We start from the raw sequence: 19,156 nt of genomic DNA, 5'->3' as shown, positions 1-19,156 counted from the left end.
TTCAAACCCACCTTTGACCAAAGCCCTGTGGCTCTCTCCACACCATCACGTGTCCACGTCCCGGCTTACCCATTCAGTGTGGGAGGTTCGCTCCTGGCCCAGGCGAATGTGGCGTTCCTCACAGTGATGCTGTTTGTGCCCCCGCCTAGAGAACACAGAGACGACACATCAGACCCAGCTGAGCTGTGGGACTCCGCATGAGCAGAGCACCCTCTTTTTCTGCCCAAGTGGTTTCACCGCAGACGCTCAACATGAACGGCCCCAGGCATTATCTGGTGACATCGGTCACAGGTCGTGAAAGAAGAACCCCAACCTGCAGTTTTGGAGGCAGCCCAGACCCAGAAAGCAGAAGCAAACAGCAAGAAAGCTGTCCTTGTAAGACGGGGTTGCACCATTCAGAGGCTCATCTCCAAAGGAACTCCGGAGGTGGGGACCCCACAGGGGTTACTCAATGCTCTGAATGCCCTGGCGCCTCTCAGACAGGTCCAGGGCAGCCCCAGCTGGGAGGGCTGAGCAGCGGCCAAGGTCAGTGGGAAACAGGTGGTGACCACATGCAAAGCTTTCTCCATTGGGGTGGCCTCCATCACACCACCGGGCCCTGCTTGAGGTTCCAAGGGAGGTCGTTCACCCTTCTCCCCATGTACTCTCTCTCTTCCTCCCCCAGCCACACCACCCACACACATCGCAGCAGGTGGATCTTTCTAAAACACCCGTCACAGTTAACACAAAAAAAGAGGATACAAAACAGGAAGTACAGTATCAGGACATGGAGGAGGGGAGTGTTGGAGACAAAGTCCACGTTACATGGCTCCCAGTTTCCCTCTTCTTCTGGGACGGGGCCTGGCTCTGTCGCCCAGGCTGGAGTGACTGTCTTGGCTGACTGCAACCTCCACCTCCTAGGATCAAGCGATTCTCTCACATCAGCCTCCTGAGCAACTGGGACTACAGGATGAGCTCCATCATGCCCCACTAATTTTTTTTTTCCTGTGTTTTCTGTAGAGACAGGGTCTTAGTATGCTGCCCAGGCTGGTCTCGAACTCTTGGCCTCAAGGGATCTGCTGACCTCAGCCTCCCAAAGTGCTGAGATTACAGGCATGAGACACCACGCCCGGCTGACTCCGTGCTTCTAAAGCTCCTGGCACCTCTGTCTTCTTTTACTTTTCCTACCGTTATTATCCTTTTACTTCGTGTCTCTCACTTAAAAGAAAAGCAGGCTGGGCACAGTGGCTCATGCCTGTAATCCCAACACTTGGGGAGGCCAAGGCAGGCAGATCATCTGAGGTCAGGAGTTGGAGACCAGCCTCGCCAATATGGTAAAACCCCGTCTCACTAAAAATATAAAATTATCCAGGTATGGTGGCAGGCGCCTGTAATCCCAGCTACTTGGTGGGCTAAGGCAGGAGAATCGCTTGAAACCCAAAGGCAGAGGCTGCAGTGAGCAGAGATCGTTCAACCGCACTACAGCCTGGGCAATAGAGTGGGCAATAGAGTGAGACTCCATCTCAAAAAAAAAAAAAAAGAAAGAAAGAAAAAAGAGAAAAGCAACTCTCTGGATTATGTAAAGCCATCCAGAGATAACACAGGAGTATTTCTGTTTAAGTTGTCAAATGAAGAAGTAACTTCCTCCACACATCAAAGAAACAAAAAAACCTACAGAGGGGAACTTCCTGGTTAACCTAGATTAACCTTTTCCCTCAGCTCATTCAAAAGAGAGGATGTGGAATGAGGAAACAGGGAGCTCCTATGTAAGGAATTTAGGAAAAGCCAGTGGAGCAAGAGAGGTTGCAGACAACAGTCAGGCTGGGAGCGGAGAGCTGCCAAGGGGGCCCCACTGGCTGGAGCGTGCTCAACATTCCACAAAGCCTAGCCACCTAGGAGGCCACTATCAGGGCGAAGGAAGCGGTGGGCTGCTGGCGGCACCCCGGGGCCCAGGGCTTTCCTGCAATGAGTTGTGAACAACTTCAGTAGCAAGAAGCCACCTCTGGCCACCTCGAATTTTAGCCTGTGTTTTGCAGAGAAAATTGACCCCAGAGCAGATGGAACCATTCCCTTATCACGTGAGGGGATGTGGGAGACTGGGGCAGCAGAAACCAGAAGCCCACAGCCCAGGGATGTTGAGAGGAGGCCACATCCTCTTGGGCCATGGTTCTCAACTGGAGACAACTGTGCTCCTCAAGGAGCATCTGGCAATGTCTGGAGACATTTTTTGGTGGTGAAAATTGGAGTGGGTGCTCCTATATCTAACGGGCAGAGTCCAGGGCTGCTGCTCACCTTCCCACAGCGCACACAACAGTCCCCAGCAACAAAGAATCACGTGTCTCCAAATGTCAGGAGCTCCCAGGATAAGAAATCCTGCTCCAAGGGACTGAGCTAAAGATGCTGAGATCGTGTCGTTGAGACTGGAGAAGTGACAACTCCCACGATCTGTTTAGCACCTTCTATGCACCAGGTGCCGTGTCAATTGTGTTAAATGTTTTGGGTGCCACTAAAGACATGTAAGCACCTGCGAGGTGCCAGGCACGGCTCACGCAGTGTAACCGACATTTACACATTCAGTTTTCTGACTACATTCACCGGACTCTGGAGCCAGACCGTATGGGTTTGAATCCTGAGCTACCACTGCTGGGTAGCAATGGGCAAGTTACTTAACTTCTCTGTGCCTTTTTTTTTTCTTTTTTGAAATAGGGTCTCACTCTGATGCCCAGGCTGGAGGACGGCAGCATGATCATAGCTCACTGTAACCTTGACCTCCTGGGATCAATCAATCCTCCTGCCTCAGCCTCTTGAGTAACTAGGGCTACCGGTACCACCAGCCCTGGTGTTTTAATTCTGTTTCAACATGGTCTCACTGTATTACCCAGACTGGTCTCAAACCCCTGGCCTCAAGCAATCCTCCTGCCTTGGTCTCCCAAAAGGCTAGGATTGTAAGTATGAGCCATTGCACCCAGCGTGTGCCTCACTTTTTCATTTTTAGAATACAGTTGACAATCATGCAATTGACTTCAGAAGGCTGTGGTGGGGTGTTTATGAGTCAGTGCACACAGAGCACTTCCAACAATGGTTGGCACTTAGTAGGTGCTCAGTAAATCTCAGTGAGGCAACACCCTATGGTCTGGAAGAGCACCAACCCTACGGACTGGCTGTGGGTGTGAATGCTGACTCTTCTCAGCAGCTGTGCAATCTCAGGCAAGCTTCAGAGGTCACTTTCTTCATCTGGAAAATGGGGGTTTCTGTCACCTTCTTCTAGGGGTGCCATGGTGAGTAATGGACGAATCGGTACATTAATATCCTTGGAACACAACGCGCATGGCAGGGGCTTTATAAGTTACAGTATCACTGTACTTACTGCCATGAGTATTCACTTATGCTTTTTTGAGATAGAGTCTCGCTCTGTCACCAAAGCTGAAGTGGAGATCGCGTCACTGTACTCCAGCCTGGGCGATGGAGTGAGACTCCGTTTCAAAAAACAAAAAGAAAAAAAACGGCAAAAAACAACAACAAAAACTGGTGTGATCTCGGCTCACTGCAACCTCTGCCCCAGGTTCAAGTGATTCTCCTGCCTCAGCCTCCTGAGTAGTTGGGATTACAGGTGCCCACCACTATACCCAGCTAATTTTTGTATTTTTAATCGAGATGGGTTTTCACCATGTTGGCCAGGCTGGTCTCGAACTCCTGACCTCAAGTGAACCACTCGCCTCAGCCTCCCAAAGTGCTGGAATTACAGGCATGAGCCACCGTGCCCAGCCTAATATTTATTAAGTGCCTGGAGAGATGGTTGCTGACAAGAGCCCTTGCACAGGGGGATGAGCTGGGAAATGATAAATTAACAAGCTACAAAATAAACAAACCTGCCAATAAAAATCCATGGCCAGGTCGGGCGTGGCAGCTCACACCTGTAATCCCAGCACTCTGGGAGGGCAAGGCAGGTGGATCATGAGGTCAAGAGATCAAGATCAACATGGTGAAACCCCGTTTCTGCAAAAAATACAAAAATTAGCTGGGCATGGTGGTGGACACCTGTAATCCCAGCTACTTGAGAGGCTAAGGCAGGAGAATTGCTTGAACCCAGGAGGCAAAGGTTGCAGTGAGCTGAGATCGTGCCACTGCACTCCAGCCTGGTGACAGAGCAAGACCTCTTCTCAAAAAAAAAAAAAAAATCCATTGCCTGGCGCAGTGGCTCATGCCTGTAATCCCAGCACACTGGGAGACTGAGGCAGAAGGACTCTTGAGCCCAGGCATTCAGGACCAACTTGAGGAACAAAGCAAGACCCTGTCTCTCTAAAAAAAAAATTAACATTGGGGGAAAAAAAAGGGTCAGGTGCAGGGGCTCATGCAGGTGAGCCCAGCACTTAGGGAATGGGAGAGGCGGGTAGAGTGCTTGAGCTGAGGAGTTCGAGACCAGCCTGGGCAACATGGCAAGACCCTGTCTCCAAAAAAATACCAAAAAATTAGCCAAGTATGAGGCTGTGTGCCTGTAGTTCCAGCTACTTGTGAGGCTGAGGATAGAAGACCACCCGAGCCTGCAAACTCACGGCTGCAGTGAGCTATGATTGCGCCACTGCACTCCAGCCAGCCTGGGCGATGGAATGAGAACCTGACTCAAAAAACAAAAAATTCCAAATAACACTCAGCCACAGATAATTTTGTTTCCCTTATCTAGATAAAACAGGGGCTAAGACCTAGGTCTAAACAGCTTGTGGGTGGTAGAGGCGGGCCAGCCTCCACAGTCCTCATTTAGCCCAGAATAGAAACAAGGTCAAAGCCCTGGAAAGTGACTCCCTGGGGGAAGCCTCGCCCAGCAGCTGCCTCTCAGCAAGAAAACAAAAGTACAAGTTCAAGTTCACCCTCCTGGGAAGTATAAGACAAGACAGCGGCCTAGGAGGCCGGGCTTCCCTTCCCTTCCTCGGACTTTGGGGTCCCGCAGACCAGCAGCTGGGCAGAGTCAAACCCGAGAGCAGCCAAGGGAAAGAACATCAAGTAGGGAGGACCAGCAGGAGATGGGACGGCGGCCGCTTCCAGAAACCAGAACCAACACACACACACCGTCTTTAATAGGCCGCCGCTCGATGCTGTCGGGTTCCAGCTCCTCATGAGACAGAAAGATCCTCAGGCGTTTGAGAGAGACACTCGCCTATACAGAGAGCAACGGCAGGGGAGAGTTACTTTTGCAAAACAAACCAAGGCTAACTTTCAGGGGTTTCCCTAGGTGTGGCGGGGCACACATCCTTCCTTATTTCCAAAGGTTCCACACTTCTTAGACTATCGTACACTTTAGAACAAAAGGAAAAAGAAAGAAAGAAAACAGGTTTTCATTCTTCTTTCTTTTGCTTTAAAAGCCCACAAAAGGTATTTCAGAAAAAATGGGCAAATGGCTGGGCACGGTGGCTCACACCTGCAATCCCAGCACTTTGGGAGGCCAAGGCGGGCAGATCACCTGAGGTCAGGAGTTCGAAAGAATCTGGCCAACACCGTAAAACCCTGCCTCTACTAAAAAACATGTAAAATTGCCCAGGCATGGTGGTGTGCACCTGTGCTAGTCCTAGCTACTCAGGAGGCTGAGGCAGGAGAATCACTTGAACCTAGGAAGGTAGAGGTTGCAGTGAGCCAAGATCATGCCACTGCACTCCAGACTGGGCAGCAAAGTGAGACTCCATCTTAAAAAAAAAAAAAAGAGAAGAGAAGAGAAGGGCACAGGCCTGGCCTGGAGGAAAAGGGACTCTGGAAACATAACAGCTAATGCAACAGATCTGATTCCAATAGCCCAATGGGACAGGCATTTCTGAGAGACTCCAGAAAAAACAGACAGGGGCTGAGTATTACCATAAAAACGTACTGTTATTTTGCTTAGACACAACGATGGTGGTGTACTTACATAAGAAGAAATACAGGCTGAAGCATTTATGGGTGGAATGTCAGGGGTCTGGGATTTGCTTTAAAATTCTTTGGCAAAGAAAGAAAAGATGGAAGAAATAGAGTTTAGCATTTAAAAAAAGAATCTGAGTGATGTGTACACGGGGTTCATGTTGTATGATTCCTTTTCTTTTTTTTTTTTTTTTTTTTTGTAAACTGAGTCTCACTCTGTTGCCCAGGTTGGAGTGCAATGGCATAATCTCAGCTTACTGCAACCTCAACATCCTGGGTTCAGGCAATTCTCGTGCCTCAGCCTCCAGAGTAGCTGGGATTACAGCCATCCACCACCATGCCCGACTGATTTTTGTATTTTTAGTAGAGCTCTACGTTGGCCAGGCTGGTCTCGAACTCCTGACCTCCAGAGATCCACCCAAGTCAGCCTCCGAAAGTGCTGGGATTACAGGCGTGAAACACTGTAGCTGGCCTTTTTTTTTTCCCTTTTCTAATACCAGCTTACAAGCTTCAAGCTATTCTACTTCTGTGTACATCTGACATTTTTCATAATAAAAAGGGCATCTGGTTTTTGACAAAGCAAACAATCAGAGCTGCACTATCAAATTTTAAGGCTGATTTGTCTACGTGGTTGAAATGGAGTTTTCAAAATGGATATGTGCAATGCTCAGGCAAAGAATGTGAAAATAGTGCAGAAGAGTGACAGGAGCTTCCAAGAGTGACCAACTGTGACAAAGCAGAAAGCTGCCCCTCCTTACATTGTCACTGGTGTGAATTTTAGAGATTCTACAGGGTCTAGATTGTTTTTTTAAAAAAAAAACAAAAAACAGTCTTATGCCCTTCACCCAGGCTGGAATGTAGTGGTGTGAACACGACTCACTGCAGCCTTGACTTCCTGAGCTCAGGTGATCCTCTCACCTTAGCCTGCTTAGCAGCTAAGAGTACAGGGGCACACCACCATACCTGGCTAATTTTCTTTTCTTCTTCTTTTTTTTGTATAAATGAGGTTTCGCCATATTGCTTGGGCTAGTCTCAAACTGCAGGGCTCAAGAGATCCAACTGCCGTGGCCTCCCAAAGTGCTGGGATTGCAGGTGTGAGCCACCATGCCTGGCCATAAAGTTGGGGTTTTTCTCTTTGTTTATGAGACGGAGTTTTTGCTGTGTCACCCAGGCTGGAGTGCAAGGGCATGATCTCAGCTCACTGCAACCTCCACCTGCTGGGTTCAAGCGATTCTCCTGCCTCTGCCTCCCAAGTAGCTGAGATTATAGGCGCCCACCACCATGCCCAGCTAATTTTTATATTTTTATTAGAGAGGGGTTTCACCATCGTGGCCAAGCTGATCTCAAACTCTTGACTTCAGGGGTAATCCACCAACCTCAGCCTCCCAAAGTGCTGGGATTACAGGCGTGAGCTACCGCGTCCGGCCGTAAGGTTGGGGTTTCTCAAAGTGTGGGTGGGCAAGACCTATCCGTGGGTTGTAAAATCAATCAAGTCAAACAAGAGCTACTTTTTGAAAAAAGGATAGGAATGGCAGAGGAAGAACAGAAGAGAACAGAGCACTTCAGAAAGAGTGCTCCAGGGCATGGGAAAGCCTTGCTGGATTCAACTTGTTTCACATACTCAAGTGCAAGTTCTCTGTCAAGAAGTCAAATGTGTTTTCCTTCTTTCGGGCATGACCAGACAAAAGCACGGCAGCCCTGGTCCCGGCCTTGTGGAGCCGGATACAGAGTGTGGTCTAGAGGCTGCACTCTGGGGAACTTCCATGCTTTTGTGGCCTGGAACCCCTTGGCCCCCTCTCTGAAGTCGCCCCAGCTTCCCCCGTACCTGCACGATGCTGCTGATGACCATGGGGAGAATGTTCAGGGGAAACCGGAGGATATTGAACAAGGCCAAGGACACGAAGGCTTTCTGGGCATCCAGGATGTTCTTCTCTTCAACGGTCACGTAGACAGCAAATGTGCAGAGGGCCACCTGCAAGGACAATGCCCAGTGCTTACTGCTATGCCCGGAGTGAGACATCATCCAGGAGCAGCGACAGGTTCTGGGGACAGGCTTGGGCCCTCCCCAGGTGGCCACAACTGGCCAGCTGCTGGAGCTCATGGAAAAGCCTGGGGCAGTAGCTAGCACATAGCAGGTGCTCACTAAACACTTCAGGAATGAACTGGATAAGTGAACGACCAGGAGCACAAAGACCTGGCCTCACACATCAACATTCTCAGTGATGTCCTAGAGGGGCACGATCCCACTGCCAGGCCTTCACCCCTGCAGTTTCCTCGGCCTGAAACCATCTTCCATCCAGGTGGCCATCGGGCTCCTCCCTCTCACCATTCAAAGGAGCTGCCTCTCCCACTCGACCCAAATAGCCCTGCCATCTGGCCATCAGCCCATGTACTCTCAGGGTCTCAGGACTGTCATTTCATTGTTACTTCCTGGAAGATCATACAGCTTAAAAATAAAAACCATATGCTTTGCCATGTATCTGCTGTGGGACTCTAGTTGAGTTATTTCACCTCTCCAGACCCTGTTTTCTCATCGATAAAATGCGAGTCGTGATACGCTTTTAAGGGCAGCTGGCACTTACTTAGTGTGCTTATTAGCCAGGGCCCAAGCTCAGTAAAACTCAACAGGTGGCAGCTGTTTTTATTTCTTGTTACAGGATTCGGTCCAAATTCCTTAGATCATTCTTCCAAGGAATCTATTAACCTGGTCCCCGAACGAGAGCTGGGTCCCACAGGCAGGCAGAGCTGGTTCCTGTTCTGGCTCTGACATTAAGACAGATGACGCTAAGGCACGGATCAGTAATTTTCCAGGCTCCAATGCCAAGAGGAGGCAAGGTGCTTAAAATGATAGGAACAGACATTCCCTGGGTGCAGTGGTTCGATCATCGCTCACTGCAGCCTTGAACTCCTGGACCGAGCATTCTTCTCACCTCAGCCTCCTCAGTAGCTAGGACTACAGGTGTACACCACCATGTCCAGCTCATTTTTTTATATTTGTAGAGACAGGGTGTCTCTATGTTGCCTAGGCTGGTCTCGAACTCTGGCGCTCACGTGATCTGCCTGCCTCAGCCACCTAAAGCACTGGGATTACAGTCATGAGCCACTGTACCCATCCTGGCTCCCATCTTCTAAGCGGTAACAACACACTGGAATCTTACTTTTTTTTTTTTTAAGACACAGTCTCATTCTTTTGTCCAGGATGGAGTGCAGTGACACAATCACAGCTCACTGCAACCTCAGCCTCCCAGGGTCAAATGATTCTCACGCCTCAGCCTTCAAGCAGCTGGGATTACAGACACGTGCCACCATACCCGGCTAACTTTTGGTATTTTTCTTAGCAGAGATGGGGTTTTGCCATGCTGGCCAGGCTGATCTTAAGCTCCTGGTCTCAGGTGATCCATCTGTCTTGGCCTCCCAAAGGGCTGGGAATACAGGTGTGAGCCACCATGCCAAGCCCAGAAATCCTCTACTCAAAAGTGTCTACATGTATCTACATGACAGAGTATTCAGCCACAAAAAGGAGAGAAATTCTTACACACGCTGAAACATGGATAAAGCTTGAAAATATCATGCTGAGAAACCAGTCAGACAGTCAGGCGTGGTGCCTCACGCCTGTAATCCCAGCACTTTGGGAGGTCAAGGCAGGCAGATTACCTGAGGTCGGGAGTTCAAGACCAGACAGACCAACATGGAGAAACCCCATCTCTACTAAAAACACTAAAATTAGCCCAGCATGGTGGCAGATGCCTGTAATCCCAGCTACTCAGGAGGCTGAGGCAGGAGAATCACTTCAATCCGGGAGGCAGAGGTTGCAGTGAGCTGAGGTCATACCGCGCCACTTCAGCCTGGGCAACAAGAGCAAAACTCCATCTCAAAAAAAAAAAAAACAAAAACAAAAGAAGCCAATGAGAAAAGGCCACCCATTGTTTGATTCCATTTATATGAAATGTCAAGAGTAGACTAATATAGAGAGACAGAAAGCAGATGAGTGGTTGCCTGGGATGGAATGCAAGGCTTGGGGAGCAAGTGCTAAGAGGTACAGGGCTTCCTTTTGGGGTAATGAAAATGTCCTGGAATTATCAGTGACCGTCACACGACCCACACAAAACCCACTGGACCGTCACGCCACCCACACAAGACCCACTCGGCGACCGTCACGCCACTCACACAAGACCCACTGGGCGACCGTCACGCCACCCACACAAGACCCACTGGGCGACTGTCACGCCACCCACACAAGACCCACTGGGTGACCATCACACCACCTATACAAAAAAATCACTGAATTGCACACTCTGAAATGGTCAACTGTATCTCCGTTAAAAAAAATAAATTTGAATGGGCATAGTGGCTCCTGCCTATAATCCCAATGCTTTCAGAGGCTGAAGAGGGAGGATCACTTGAGGCCAGGAGTTTGAGGCTAGCCTGGGCAGCATACCAAGACTGTCTCTACAAAAAAAATTTTAAAAATAAGCCAGGCAGCCAGACGGGGCGGCTCATGCCTGTAATCCCAGCACGCCGGGAGGCCGAGGCAGGCGAATCACTTGACATCTGGAGTTCAAGATCAGCCTGGCCACCAGGGCAAACCCTGTCTCTATTAAAAATACAAAAATTAGTTGGGTGTGGTGGCATGTGCCTATAATCCCAGCTACGAGGCAGGCTGAGGCAGGAGAATCACTTTAACCCGGGAGGTGTAGGTTACAATGAGCCAAGATCAAGCCACTGTACTCCAGCCTCGGTGACAAAGCAAGACTCTGTCTCAAAATAATAACAATAAATAATGTTAAAAAGTCAGGTGTAGTGGCATGCCACCTGTAGTCCTAGCTACTAGGGAGGCTGCAGCAGGAGGATCACTTGAGCCCGGGAGGTCGAGACTGCAGTGAGCTGTGACTGTGCCACCGTACCAGCGTGGGCAACAGAGTGACTCCCCATCTCTAAACAAGTAATTTTTTTAAAAGTACCTCTCCAAGTTAATCTATTTTTTAGTGTAGAAGTCAAAGTGCCGACTCAGATCCCAGAGCCCAGTTGATTTGTAAAGTCCCTTCCCTGGACATCATCTGGCCTCATCTGACACTCTCCCCTCACTCCCACTGTTTCAGCCTCCATGGCTTTCTCCATCTAGGAACGGGCACAGGACTGCCCCGGGGCGTTTGCACACTCTCTTGCCACTCCCTGGTTGGCCTCTTTACTGCCATCAAGTCTATACCGAAGTGTCACCTTCTCAGCGAGCTTGGACCACCCTACTTAAAACTGCAAGCCGTCCCTATTACAAAGACCCGACTCTTCTTTCTCTAGCACTTAGGACGGCTTTCTCTAGCACCAGATGCATTCACGGTGCCTATTGTTTCCCGTCTGTCTCTCCTAGTGAAAATAAATGTTCCGTGACTGGAGATTACTACCTGTAGTCTTCACTGCTACATTGTCAGAGCCTGGGACAGAGTCCAGATCATGGTACTCGGCGAACGTCTGCTGGGTGGATGATGGATGGGTGGGAGTGGGTAATTGTGGGGGAAGGGGTGGATGGATTTTCCTGAGGACAGAAGAGCACATCAGAGGTGTCTCTTCAGCAGTGAAGCAAGCCAGGTCTTAGCCATCTCACCACAAAAATGTACCAGTCCCCTTGGTGACCCAAAGACCAATCGATGCCGGCTGCTGGCAGCACAGGGCGCACACAGAAAGGGGACAGAACATCACACAGCCCCGTTCAGGTGCACAGCCCTGGCTTCTCCAGAAGGAGGAGGTCATCTACCCATCTGACCCTTGGTTATTAACTGAGCACCCGCTATGTGCTGGAGGCTGAGATGCACAGTCTAGTGAAAGCACAGGCTTTAACCAGGTTCCCGACAGGCAGTGTTTGGAAATTGCAGAGGCTGGTAGGACCGGCACTATGACCGGGGCTCCAGGCAGGCGGAGACTGGTGTTTGCAGCAGCTTTGTAATAGGCGAGGGTCAAGGGTGCAAAAGTCCTTCATGCACAATGAAGAGCAACTGTCCCCTTTTCTGAGAAATGGGGGAAATCAATGAATGCAACACCTACGCTCCAGCCCCCCACCAAAAAGCCCGACGCCCTGTGTGCAGATGTCTGCTGTTACTGCCTGCCTGCCATCTACTGCTCTGTTTATGGTAACATGTGATTTTCTCTGGGGGAACTGAACTTCTCCCAGTCTCAACCTAGGAGCTTCAGCCACAGATGAACTTCCTCCCTCACCCCCCACCTTGGCCCCAAGCTCTAAAAGACGTGAGCCAGCCCTGGCTGACCCAAGCGTCCCATCTCCCCAGCCTCAGTGATTGGTTCAGGAATAAGCATGTGATCACCACACCCAATGAGACTCAATTCCATAGCTCTGCATGAACTACTGGGGAAAAAGAGTAAGGCTTTGCTCACAGGGTTTGCAGAAGTGACAGAATGATGAGGAAACTGCCAGCTGACAAAGAAACCACCAACAAGAAAACATAGCTGAGAGACCGAAATGTTATTCCCAACAGTATCTTGAGAACTCCTAGATCCAGCCATGCCTGCAGCCCCATTCACAGGTAAAACGTTTTCTAGAGTTTTCAGTTTTGTGACTCAAAAAATCCCCCTCTTTTCTTACTCTAGTTGATGTAAACTAGGTTTCTGTCATTCGCAAGACAGATTCTAACTAATAAGATTTATTTCAACCTTTCATTCATTCCTGTGTTCATTCATTTATCTATATACATTTACAAAGCATGTACCATTTGCCAAGGACCCTATGCTTTGGGGGTACAAGCATAAGATGACAAGGTCTGACTGGGCACAGTGGCTCACACCTGTAACCCCAGCACTCTGGGAGGCCGAGGTGGGCGAATCATGAGGTCAGGAGTTTGAGACTGCCCTGGCCAACACAGTGAAATGCTGTCTCTATTATAAACACAAAAGTAGCTAGGTGGGGTGGCACACACCTGCAGTCCCAGCTCCTTGGGAGGCTGAGGCAGGAGAATGGTCTGAACCTGGGAGGTGGAGGTTGCAATGAGCTGAGACTGTGCCACTGGACTCCAGCCTGGGCCACAGAACAAGACTCTGCCTCAAAAATAAATACATATATAAATGAAACAAGGTCATGGCCATGTCTCCACAGACCCTAGGGTATGATCAACAGAGAACGACAGGGCAGATCATTACCAGAGAATGATGAATTCTTCTAACACTGGGAGATACAGGGTAAACAGAAGGCAAGAAGCTCACAAATCATCCAAGACAGAAAATGTTAAATATTGACGGCTGCCTGGCGATGCTATTTTAGGAAAGTGCATTCGGTGGACGTGATAAACACCAGGCTTGGCATTCCAGAAACACAGTCCCATGTGTCCCTCTGGATGGAATCCCTGGCCGTCCCCGGTCTCTGTGTTCCATCATACCTACCGCCGGGTAAACACCTCATCGTCTTTGAAGCACAGGAATGCCCCAGTGGAAAAAACGCTCAAACACCTTCTAGGGGAACTGAGGGCCACATATTTTATCCTAATGTAGTCAGAGGCTTCAATGCTCGGCCAAGACCAAGGTCTCCAACTGACACCGAGGCCCATATGTTTCTTGCCAAACCGCTCAACAAACTGTCTCTGGAAACTCATCAACACCACTGGTTCCCATTATCCAGGACACCAAATGGCAAGGAAGGTCATGAAAAGGTTAAGTAAAGCTGGTAGTGGGATTCAATATCTCACACCTGTAATCCCAGCTACTCGAGAGGCTGAGGCAGGAGAATCACTCTAGCTCAGGAGTCGGAGGGTGCAGTGAGCTGTGACCAACCCACTGCACTCCAGCCTGGGCAGAGAAACAAGACCCTGTCTCTTTAAAAATATATAGAAAAAAGAACAGAAAAGCCAGTCCTGCTCTTAAGCATCTTCTGCTGCGGCTTCCTAATTCAGCCCAGGGCAGGAAGTGATAAGCAGTTTGGTGACAACCTAGAAACTGTAGGTTTTGACAAGGAATCCAATGTGCAGAGCAAAAAGCTATAAGAAAACTACCCATATCCCCACCTTATGGGACACCAGTCAAAGACCAAACCTTATTACCAGCTCCCTCTGCCTTTGGATGTTTCCCTCTAAGAGAAGACCTTCCAAAATGTCATCAAGGCCGGGTGCAGTGGCTCATACCTGCAATCCCAGCACTTTGGGAGGCAGAGGCAGGTAAACTGCTTGAGCTCAGGAGTTTGAGAACATCCTGGGCAACAAACTGAGAGCCTGTCTCTGCAAAAATTACAAAAATTAGCTGGGCACAGTGGTGCATGCCTGTAGCCCCAGCTGCTTGGGAGGCTGAGGTGGGAGGATCACTTGGGGCTGGGAGGCAGAGGTTGCAGTGAGCTCATATCATTTCACCGCACTCAAACTCGGGCGGCAGAATGAGGCATTGTATATATATATATTAAAAAAAAAGCCATGGATTTCTATATGAGTAACTGTCACTGTGACAAAGAAAACAGAATCACGTAAGTATAACTACACATGACATGTATCCATCATTACAGTGAAACAGACAGACTCTGGAAGAACACACAAGAAACACAGAGAGGAAAGCAAGGTGACTGGTGAGTTAGGAGGAAGGGCTTGGGCCTTTCCCTATGGAATATGGCTCTCAAATGGGAGAATTTTGTCACTTTGCAATGCCCAGAGCCATTTTCCACTATCGCCACTGGGAAGATCCGGGAGAGGCACTATTTAGCATCTGGCAGAGGCCACAGAAGCCAAGAAATACCCTACAATGAGCAGGACAGGCCCTACAACACAGGGACAAAGGACCTGTTGGCAAATGTCAGCAGGCTGAGGTTGCTGCATGCCCCGAAGCCCTGCTGTATGAATAGCATCTGGTGCAGTTTTAATTAAGTTTTACCATGTAAATCCATCACTTACTATTTTTTAAAGACCAGCAGGAGTGGTGGCTCATACCTGTAATCCCAATACTTTTGGAGGCCAAGGTGGGTGGATCACTTGAGGCCAGGAGTTCAAGACCAGCCTGGCCAACATGGCGAAATCCCATCTCTACTAAAAATACAAAAAAATTAGCTTGGCATGGTGGCACACACATGTAATACCAGCCACTCGGAGGCTGAGGCAGGAGAATCGCTTGAACCCAGGAGGCGGAGGTTGCAGTGAGCCAAGATCACACCACTGCACACTAGCCTGGGCGAAAGAGCAGGACTCTGTCTCGAAAAAATAAGGTAAGATATACCACATATACAAAAGCAAGTATTTCATAGTTATACTTAGCAGAGACTATTGAATAAGGAGAAACAATAAACATTCCATATACCTCCCGTCCAGTCTGATATTACTTTTACTTTTAAAAAACAAGTAGAGGCCAGGCGCAGTGGCACACACGTCTGTAATCCCAGCACTTTGGGAGGCCAAGGCAGGTGGATCACCTTAGGTCAGGAGTTCGTGACCAGCCTGGGCAACAGGGTGAAACTCCGTCTCTACTAAAAATACAAAAGGTTATTATCTGTGTGTGGCAGCTTGCCCTTGTAGTCCCAGCTACTCAGGAGGCTGAGGCAGAACTGCTAGAACCTTGGAGGCGGAGGTTGCAGTGAGCCAAGATCGCGCCACTGCACTCCAGCCTGGGTAAGAGATCGAGACTCCATCTCTTTTAAAAAAAAAAAAAGAAAAGAAAGAAAGGCCAGGCGGAGTGGCTCATGCCTATAGTCCCCAGCACTTTGGGGGGTTGAGGCGGGAATTCGAGGCCGGCCAGACCAACATAGAAAAACCCCCATCTCTACTAAAAATACAAAAAAAAAAAAAAATTGAAAAAACATCAAGAGAGTTCATCAAAGCACCCCGGTCAAGTCAAGGGACCAGAGCATAAGAAGATAGCGAGGTACACGGCAGAATGCAGGGACACTGGAGCTGGAAGGGAATACGGAGTTGCAGAAGAGCAACGAGATGCCATTTCTTGCTCAACTCCAATCCACTGGCAGCAGTCACGTAGAGAGCTGTTTGAACATAACTCAGGGGGAAACACCATGAGTAACTGTGGAGGGAGGCTGTGGGCATGAGAAGGGAAGGCAGGGCCCAGTATTTGACATGCTTGGGATCTAACCCCTTCATCTTCCACATGACAAAATCTGGAGCCAGGGAGGTGAGCTAACCAGCTTTGGGGTCCCACTGTGAGCTGGCAATAGAATGTGGCCGGTGACCTGACTCTCAGAACATTCCTTTAAGCCAGGGGCTGACCAACAATGGCTTGAGGACCACGTATGACCCGTGAGCTCAGCATGGATTTCATTTATTTTTTTTTTGAGACAGCGTCTTGCTCTGCTGCCCAGGCTGGAGTGCAGTGGTATGACCTCGGCTCAATGTGACCTCTGCCTCCCGGGTTCACACAATTCCCGTGTCTCAGCCTCCCAAGAAGCTGGGATGACTGTCATGCTCCACTGCGTCTGGCTAATTTGTTTTTTTGTGGGGGACAAGGCCTCACTCTTTTACCTAGCCGGGAGTACAGTGCCATGATCTTGGCTCACTGCAACTTCCACCTCCCGGGTTCAAGCGATCCTCCTGCCTCAGCCTCCTAAGTAGATGTGACCACAGGTGCACACCACCACGCCTGGCTAATTTTTGTATTTTTAGTAGAGACAGGGTTTCACCATGTTGGTCAGGCTGGTCTCAAACGCTTATCCTCAAGCAACCCGTCACGGCCTCCCAAAATGCTGAGATTACAGGCATGAGCCACTATGCTCAACCGGATTTCTTATTTTTTAATGGTTGAAAAAAAAAAAATCAAGAGGATTACATGACACATGCAAATTCTATAAAATTCAAAGTTTTTTATTTTTAATCTCTAAATACATTCTTACGGGAGCACAGTCACACCCATCGATTTCCGTATTATCTACGGCTGCCTTTCCACTATGCTGGAAGAAACTGGGATTTGTGACAGAGACTGGATGGCCCGGTGCCAAAAGTGTTCACACAAGTTTTTTTGCTCCTACTTTCACCGTGTCTCTTGAACTTTAAGATCCATACACACCACCTAGAGAACTAGTTACAATTCAGATTCAGTTTCAGTGGACCTGGGCTGAGGCCTGAAATTCTGCAGTGTTAGTAAGCACCAGGTGATGCCATGCTGCTGGCCCACGCACCACACTTTAATTAGTGAGGATCGACTCCAGTGTGTCTTTACTTGTCGACCTGAATCAGCAACAGCAGCACCTGGGGATGTGTAAGCGATGCAAATACTCAGGCTCCACCCAGACCTACCAAAATTGAAAATCTGTAACAAACTATCTGCCAACACAGTGGCTCAAGCCTATAATCCTAGCACTTTGGGAGGCTGGGGGGGGGGGGGGGGCTGATCGACTGAGGTCAGGAGTTCGAGACCAGCCTGGCCAATATGAGGAACCATCATCTCTACTAAAATTGTTTTTTAAATTAGCAGAGCACGGTGTCACCCACCTGTAATCCCAGCTACTCAAGGCTGAGGTGGAAGAATTGCTTGAATCGGGGAGGCAGACATTGCAGTTAGCAAAGATCACGCCATAGCACTCTAGCCTGGGAGACAGAGTGAGACTCCATCTCAATTAATCAATCCATCAATAATACAATAACAAGCTATCCAGGTGATTCTGATGCAGGCCAGAATTTGAACGCCATCTCTCCTGCAAGTCCAGGCTCTAAGAGATTTAAGGTAGACTAGGAAAATTCAGTGTCAGCATTAACGTGCTTTTGCAAATGCCAAAAAGGCTACGGCTTCCTTTAACATTCCATCTGCAACTCAGCTAACATCAAGTAGGTGGTAGTTTAACAGATAAGTTTCATATTTATAAAAATGTTTAATGCTGCTTCATAGAAACTTGCCAGAAAAATTTGGCAACCTGATCAAGAAGGAATAGTTGTAATGAGCACAACATTACAAAAAGAATGACACAGTTAATAACAAAGAGACAGAAAAATCAAACACAGGGCATGATCTGAAGTCATCCTTCACCATTAACTATTTCGGTGCTTAAAAGGGAATTGCCATAGTCCATCTCTGTATGGTCTTCTGATGTGGGGCCAGCTTTGCAAAACAGTAAGTTGCACTATTGCCTTTTTTTTTTTGAGACCGAGTTTCACTCTTGTGTTTTTTGATTTGTTTGTTTGTTTGTTTTTGAGGCTGGAGTGCAATGGCATGATCCCGGCTCACTGCAACCTCTGCCTCCCAAGTTCAAGTGAGTCTCTTGCCTCAGCCTCCCAAATAGCTGGTATTACATACACGAGCCACCACGCCTGCTTAATTTTGTATTTTTAGAAGAGCGGGGATTTCATCATGTTGGTCAGGCTGGTCTCGAACTCCTGACCTCAGGTGATCTGCCCACCTCAGACTTTCAAAGTGCTGGGATTCCAGTTGTGAGCCACCACACCCAGCCTGCACTGTTGTTTTTAAACTTTTCCAAGCCAGTTAGGTAGGAATAGACCTGTGACTGTACCCCAGAAGAGGCACCACAACACTTAGTGTAGCATAGATCCTAACAGCAAAAAAAAAAAAAAAAAAAAAAAACCAGGAAACCACCTGTTTTTGCAAGGAACGGGAGAAAGGATAATTCCAGCAGGATACATCCACACGCCAGGCAAGCATCCATCACGAACACCAATGAAGCAAGCCAGGCATGGTAGCGGTGCACCTGCAGTCCCAGCTACTTGAGAAGCTAAAGCAGGAGGATTGCTTAAGCCCATGAGTTCGAGGCTATAGCAAGCTATGATTGCAACACTGTACTCCAGCTGGGGGGACCCAGTGTGACCCCTTTTCAGAAACAAAAACCCAAAAAGAAGCAGATCAGAACGAATGAGCCAAGATGATATATTATTAGCTACACAAAAGAGAACATGATGCACAGTGTGATCCCATTTAAATCTGTCAAAATATTTTTAAGTACCTATATCCTTATACATTTTTTTCTAAAAGCATACACAAAACTGTCACTTTGGAGGAGAGGAACTGATGGAACAGAGGACAATATACTTTTCATTTCATAACCTTTTGTATGATTTTTTGTTTTTTGAGACTCAGTCTTGCTTTGTCACCCAGGCTGGGGTGAGTGGCGTGATCTCAGCTCACTGCAACCTCTGTCTGCCAGGTTCAAGCGATTCTCCTGCCTCAGCCTCCTGAGTAGCTAGGATTAGAGAAATGAACCACCACATCCAACTAATTTTTCTATTTTTAGTAGAGACAGGGTTTCACCATGTTGGCCAGGCTGGTCTTGAACTCCTGACCTTGTGATCTGCCCACCTTGGCCTCCCAAAATGTTGAGATTACAGGCAGGAGCCACTGGCGCCTAGCATGCATATATATATATATATATATA

At 48.6% G+C, this 19,156-nt stretch overlaps 1 protein-coding gene across 8 annotated transcripts in view; it reads right to left on the bottom strand.

Annotated features, from left to right (window-relative positions):
* Positions 1-19,156, bottom strand: part of ABCC1 (ATP binding cassette subfamily C member 1 (ABCC1 blood group)) — a 193,429-nt gene that overhangs the window by 62,770 nt on the left and 111,503 nt on the right. For all 8 annotated transcript variants that reach the window (XM_035266969.3, XM_078344692.1, XM_035266967.3 and 5 more), the window contains 3 exons: positions 7,688-7,834; positions 5,044-5,131; positions 70-145 (listed from right to left, as the gene is read on the bottom strand). In XM_035266969.3, coding sequence (XP_035122860.1) covers positions 70-145; positions 5,044-5,131; positions 7,688-7,834 — 311 coding nt within the window. The remainder of the gene's footprint in view (positions 1-69; positions 146-5,043; positions 5,132-7,687; positions 7,835-19,156) is intronic.

The sequence above is a fragment of the Callithrix jacchus genome, chromosome 12, assembly GCF_049354715.1.
Source record: "Callithrix jacchus isolate 240 chromosome 12, calJac240_pri, whole genome shotgun sequence".
NCBI lineage: Eukaryota > Metazoa > Chordata > Mammalia > Primates > Cebidae > Callithrix > Callithrix jacchus.
Note: the sequence above shows the minus strand (reverse complement) of the source record. Positions and strands in the feature narration are given on the sequence as shown.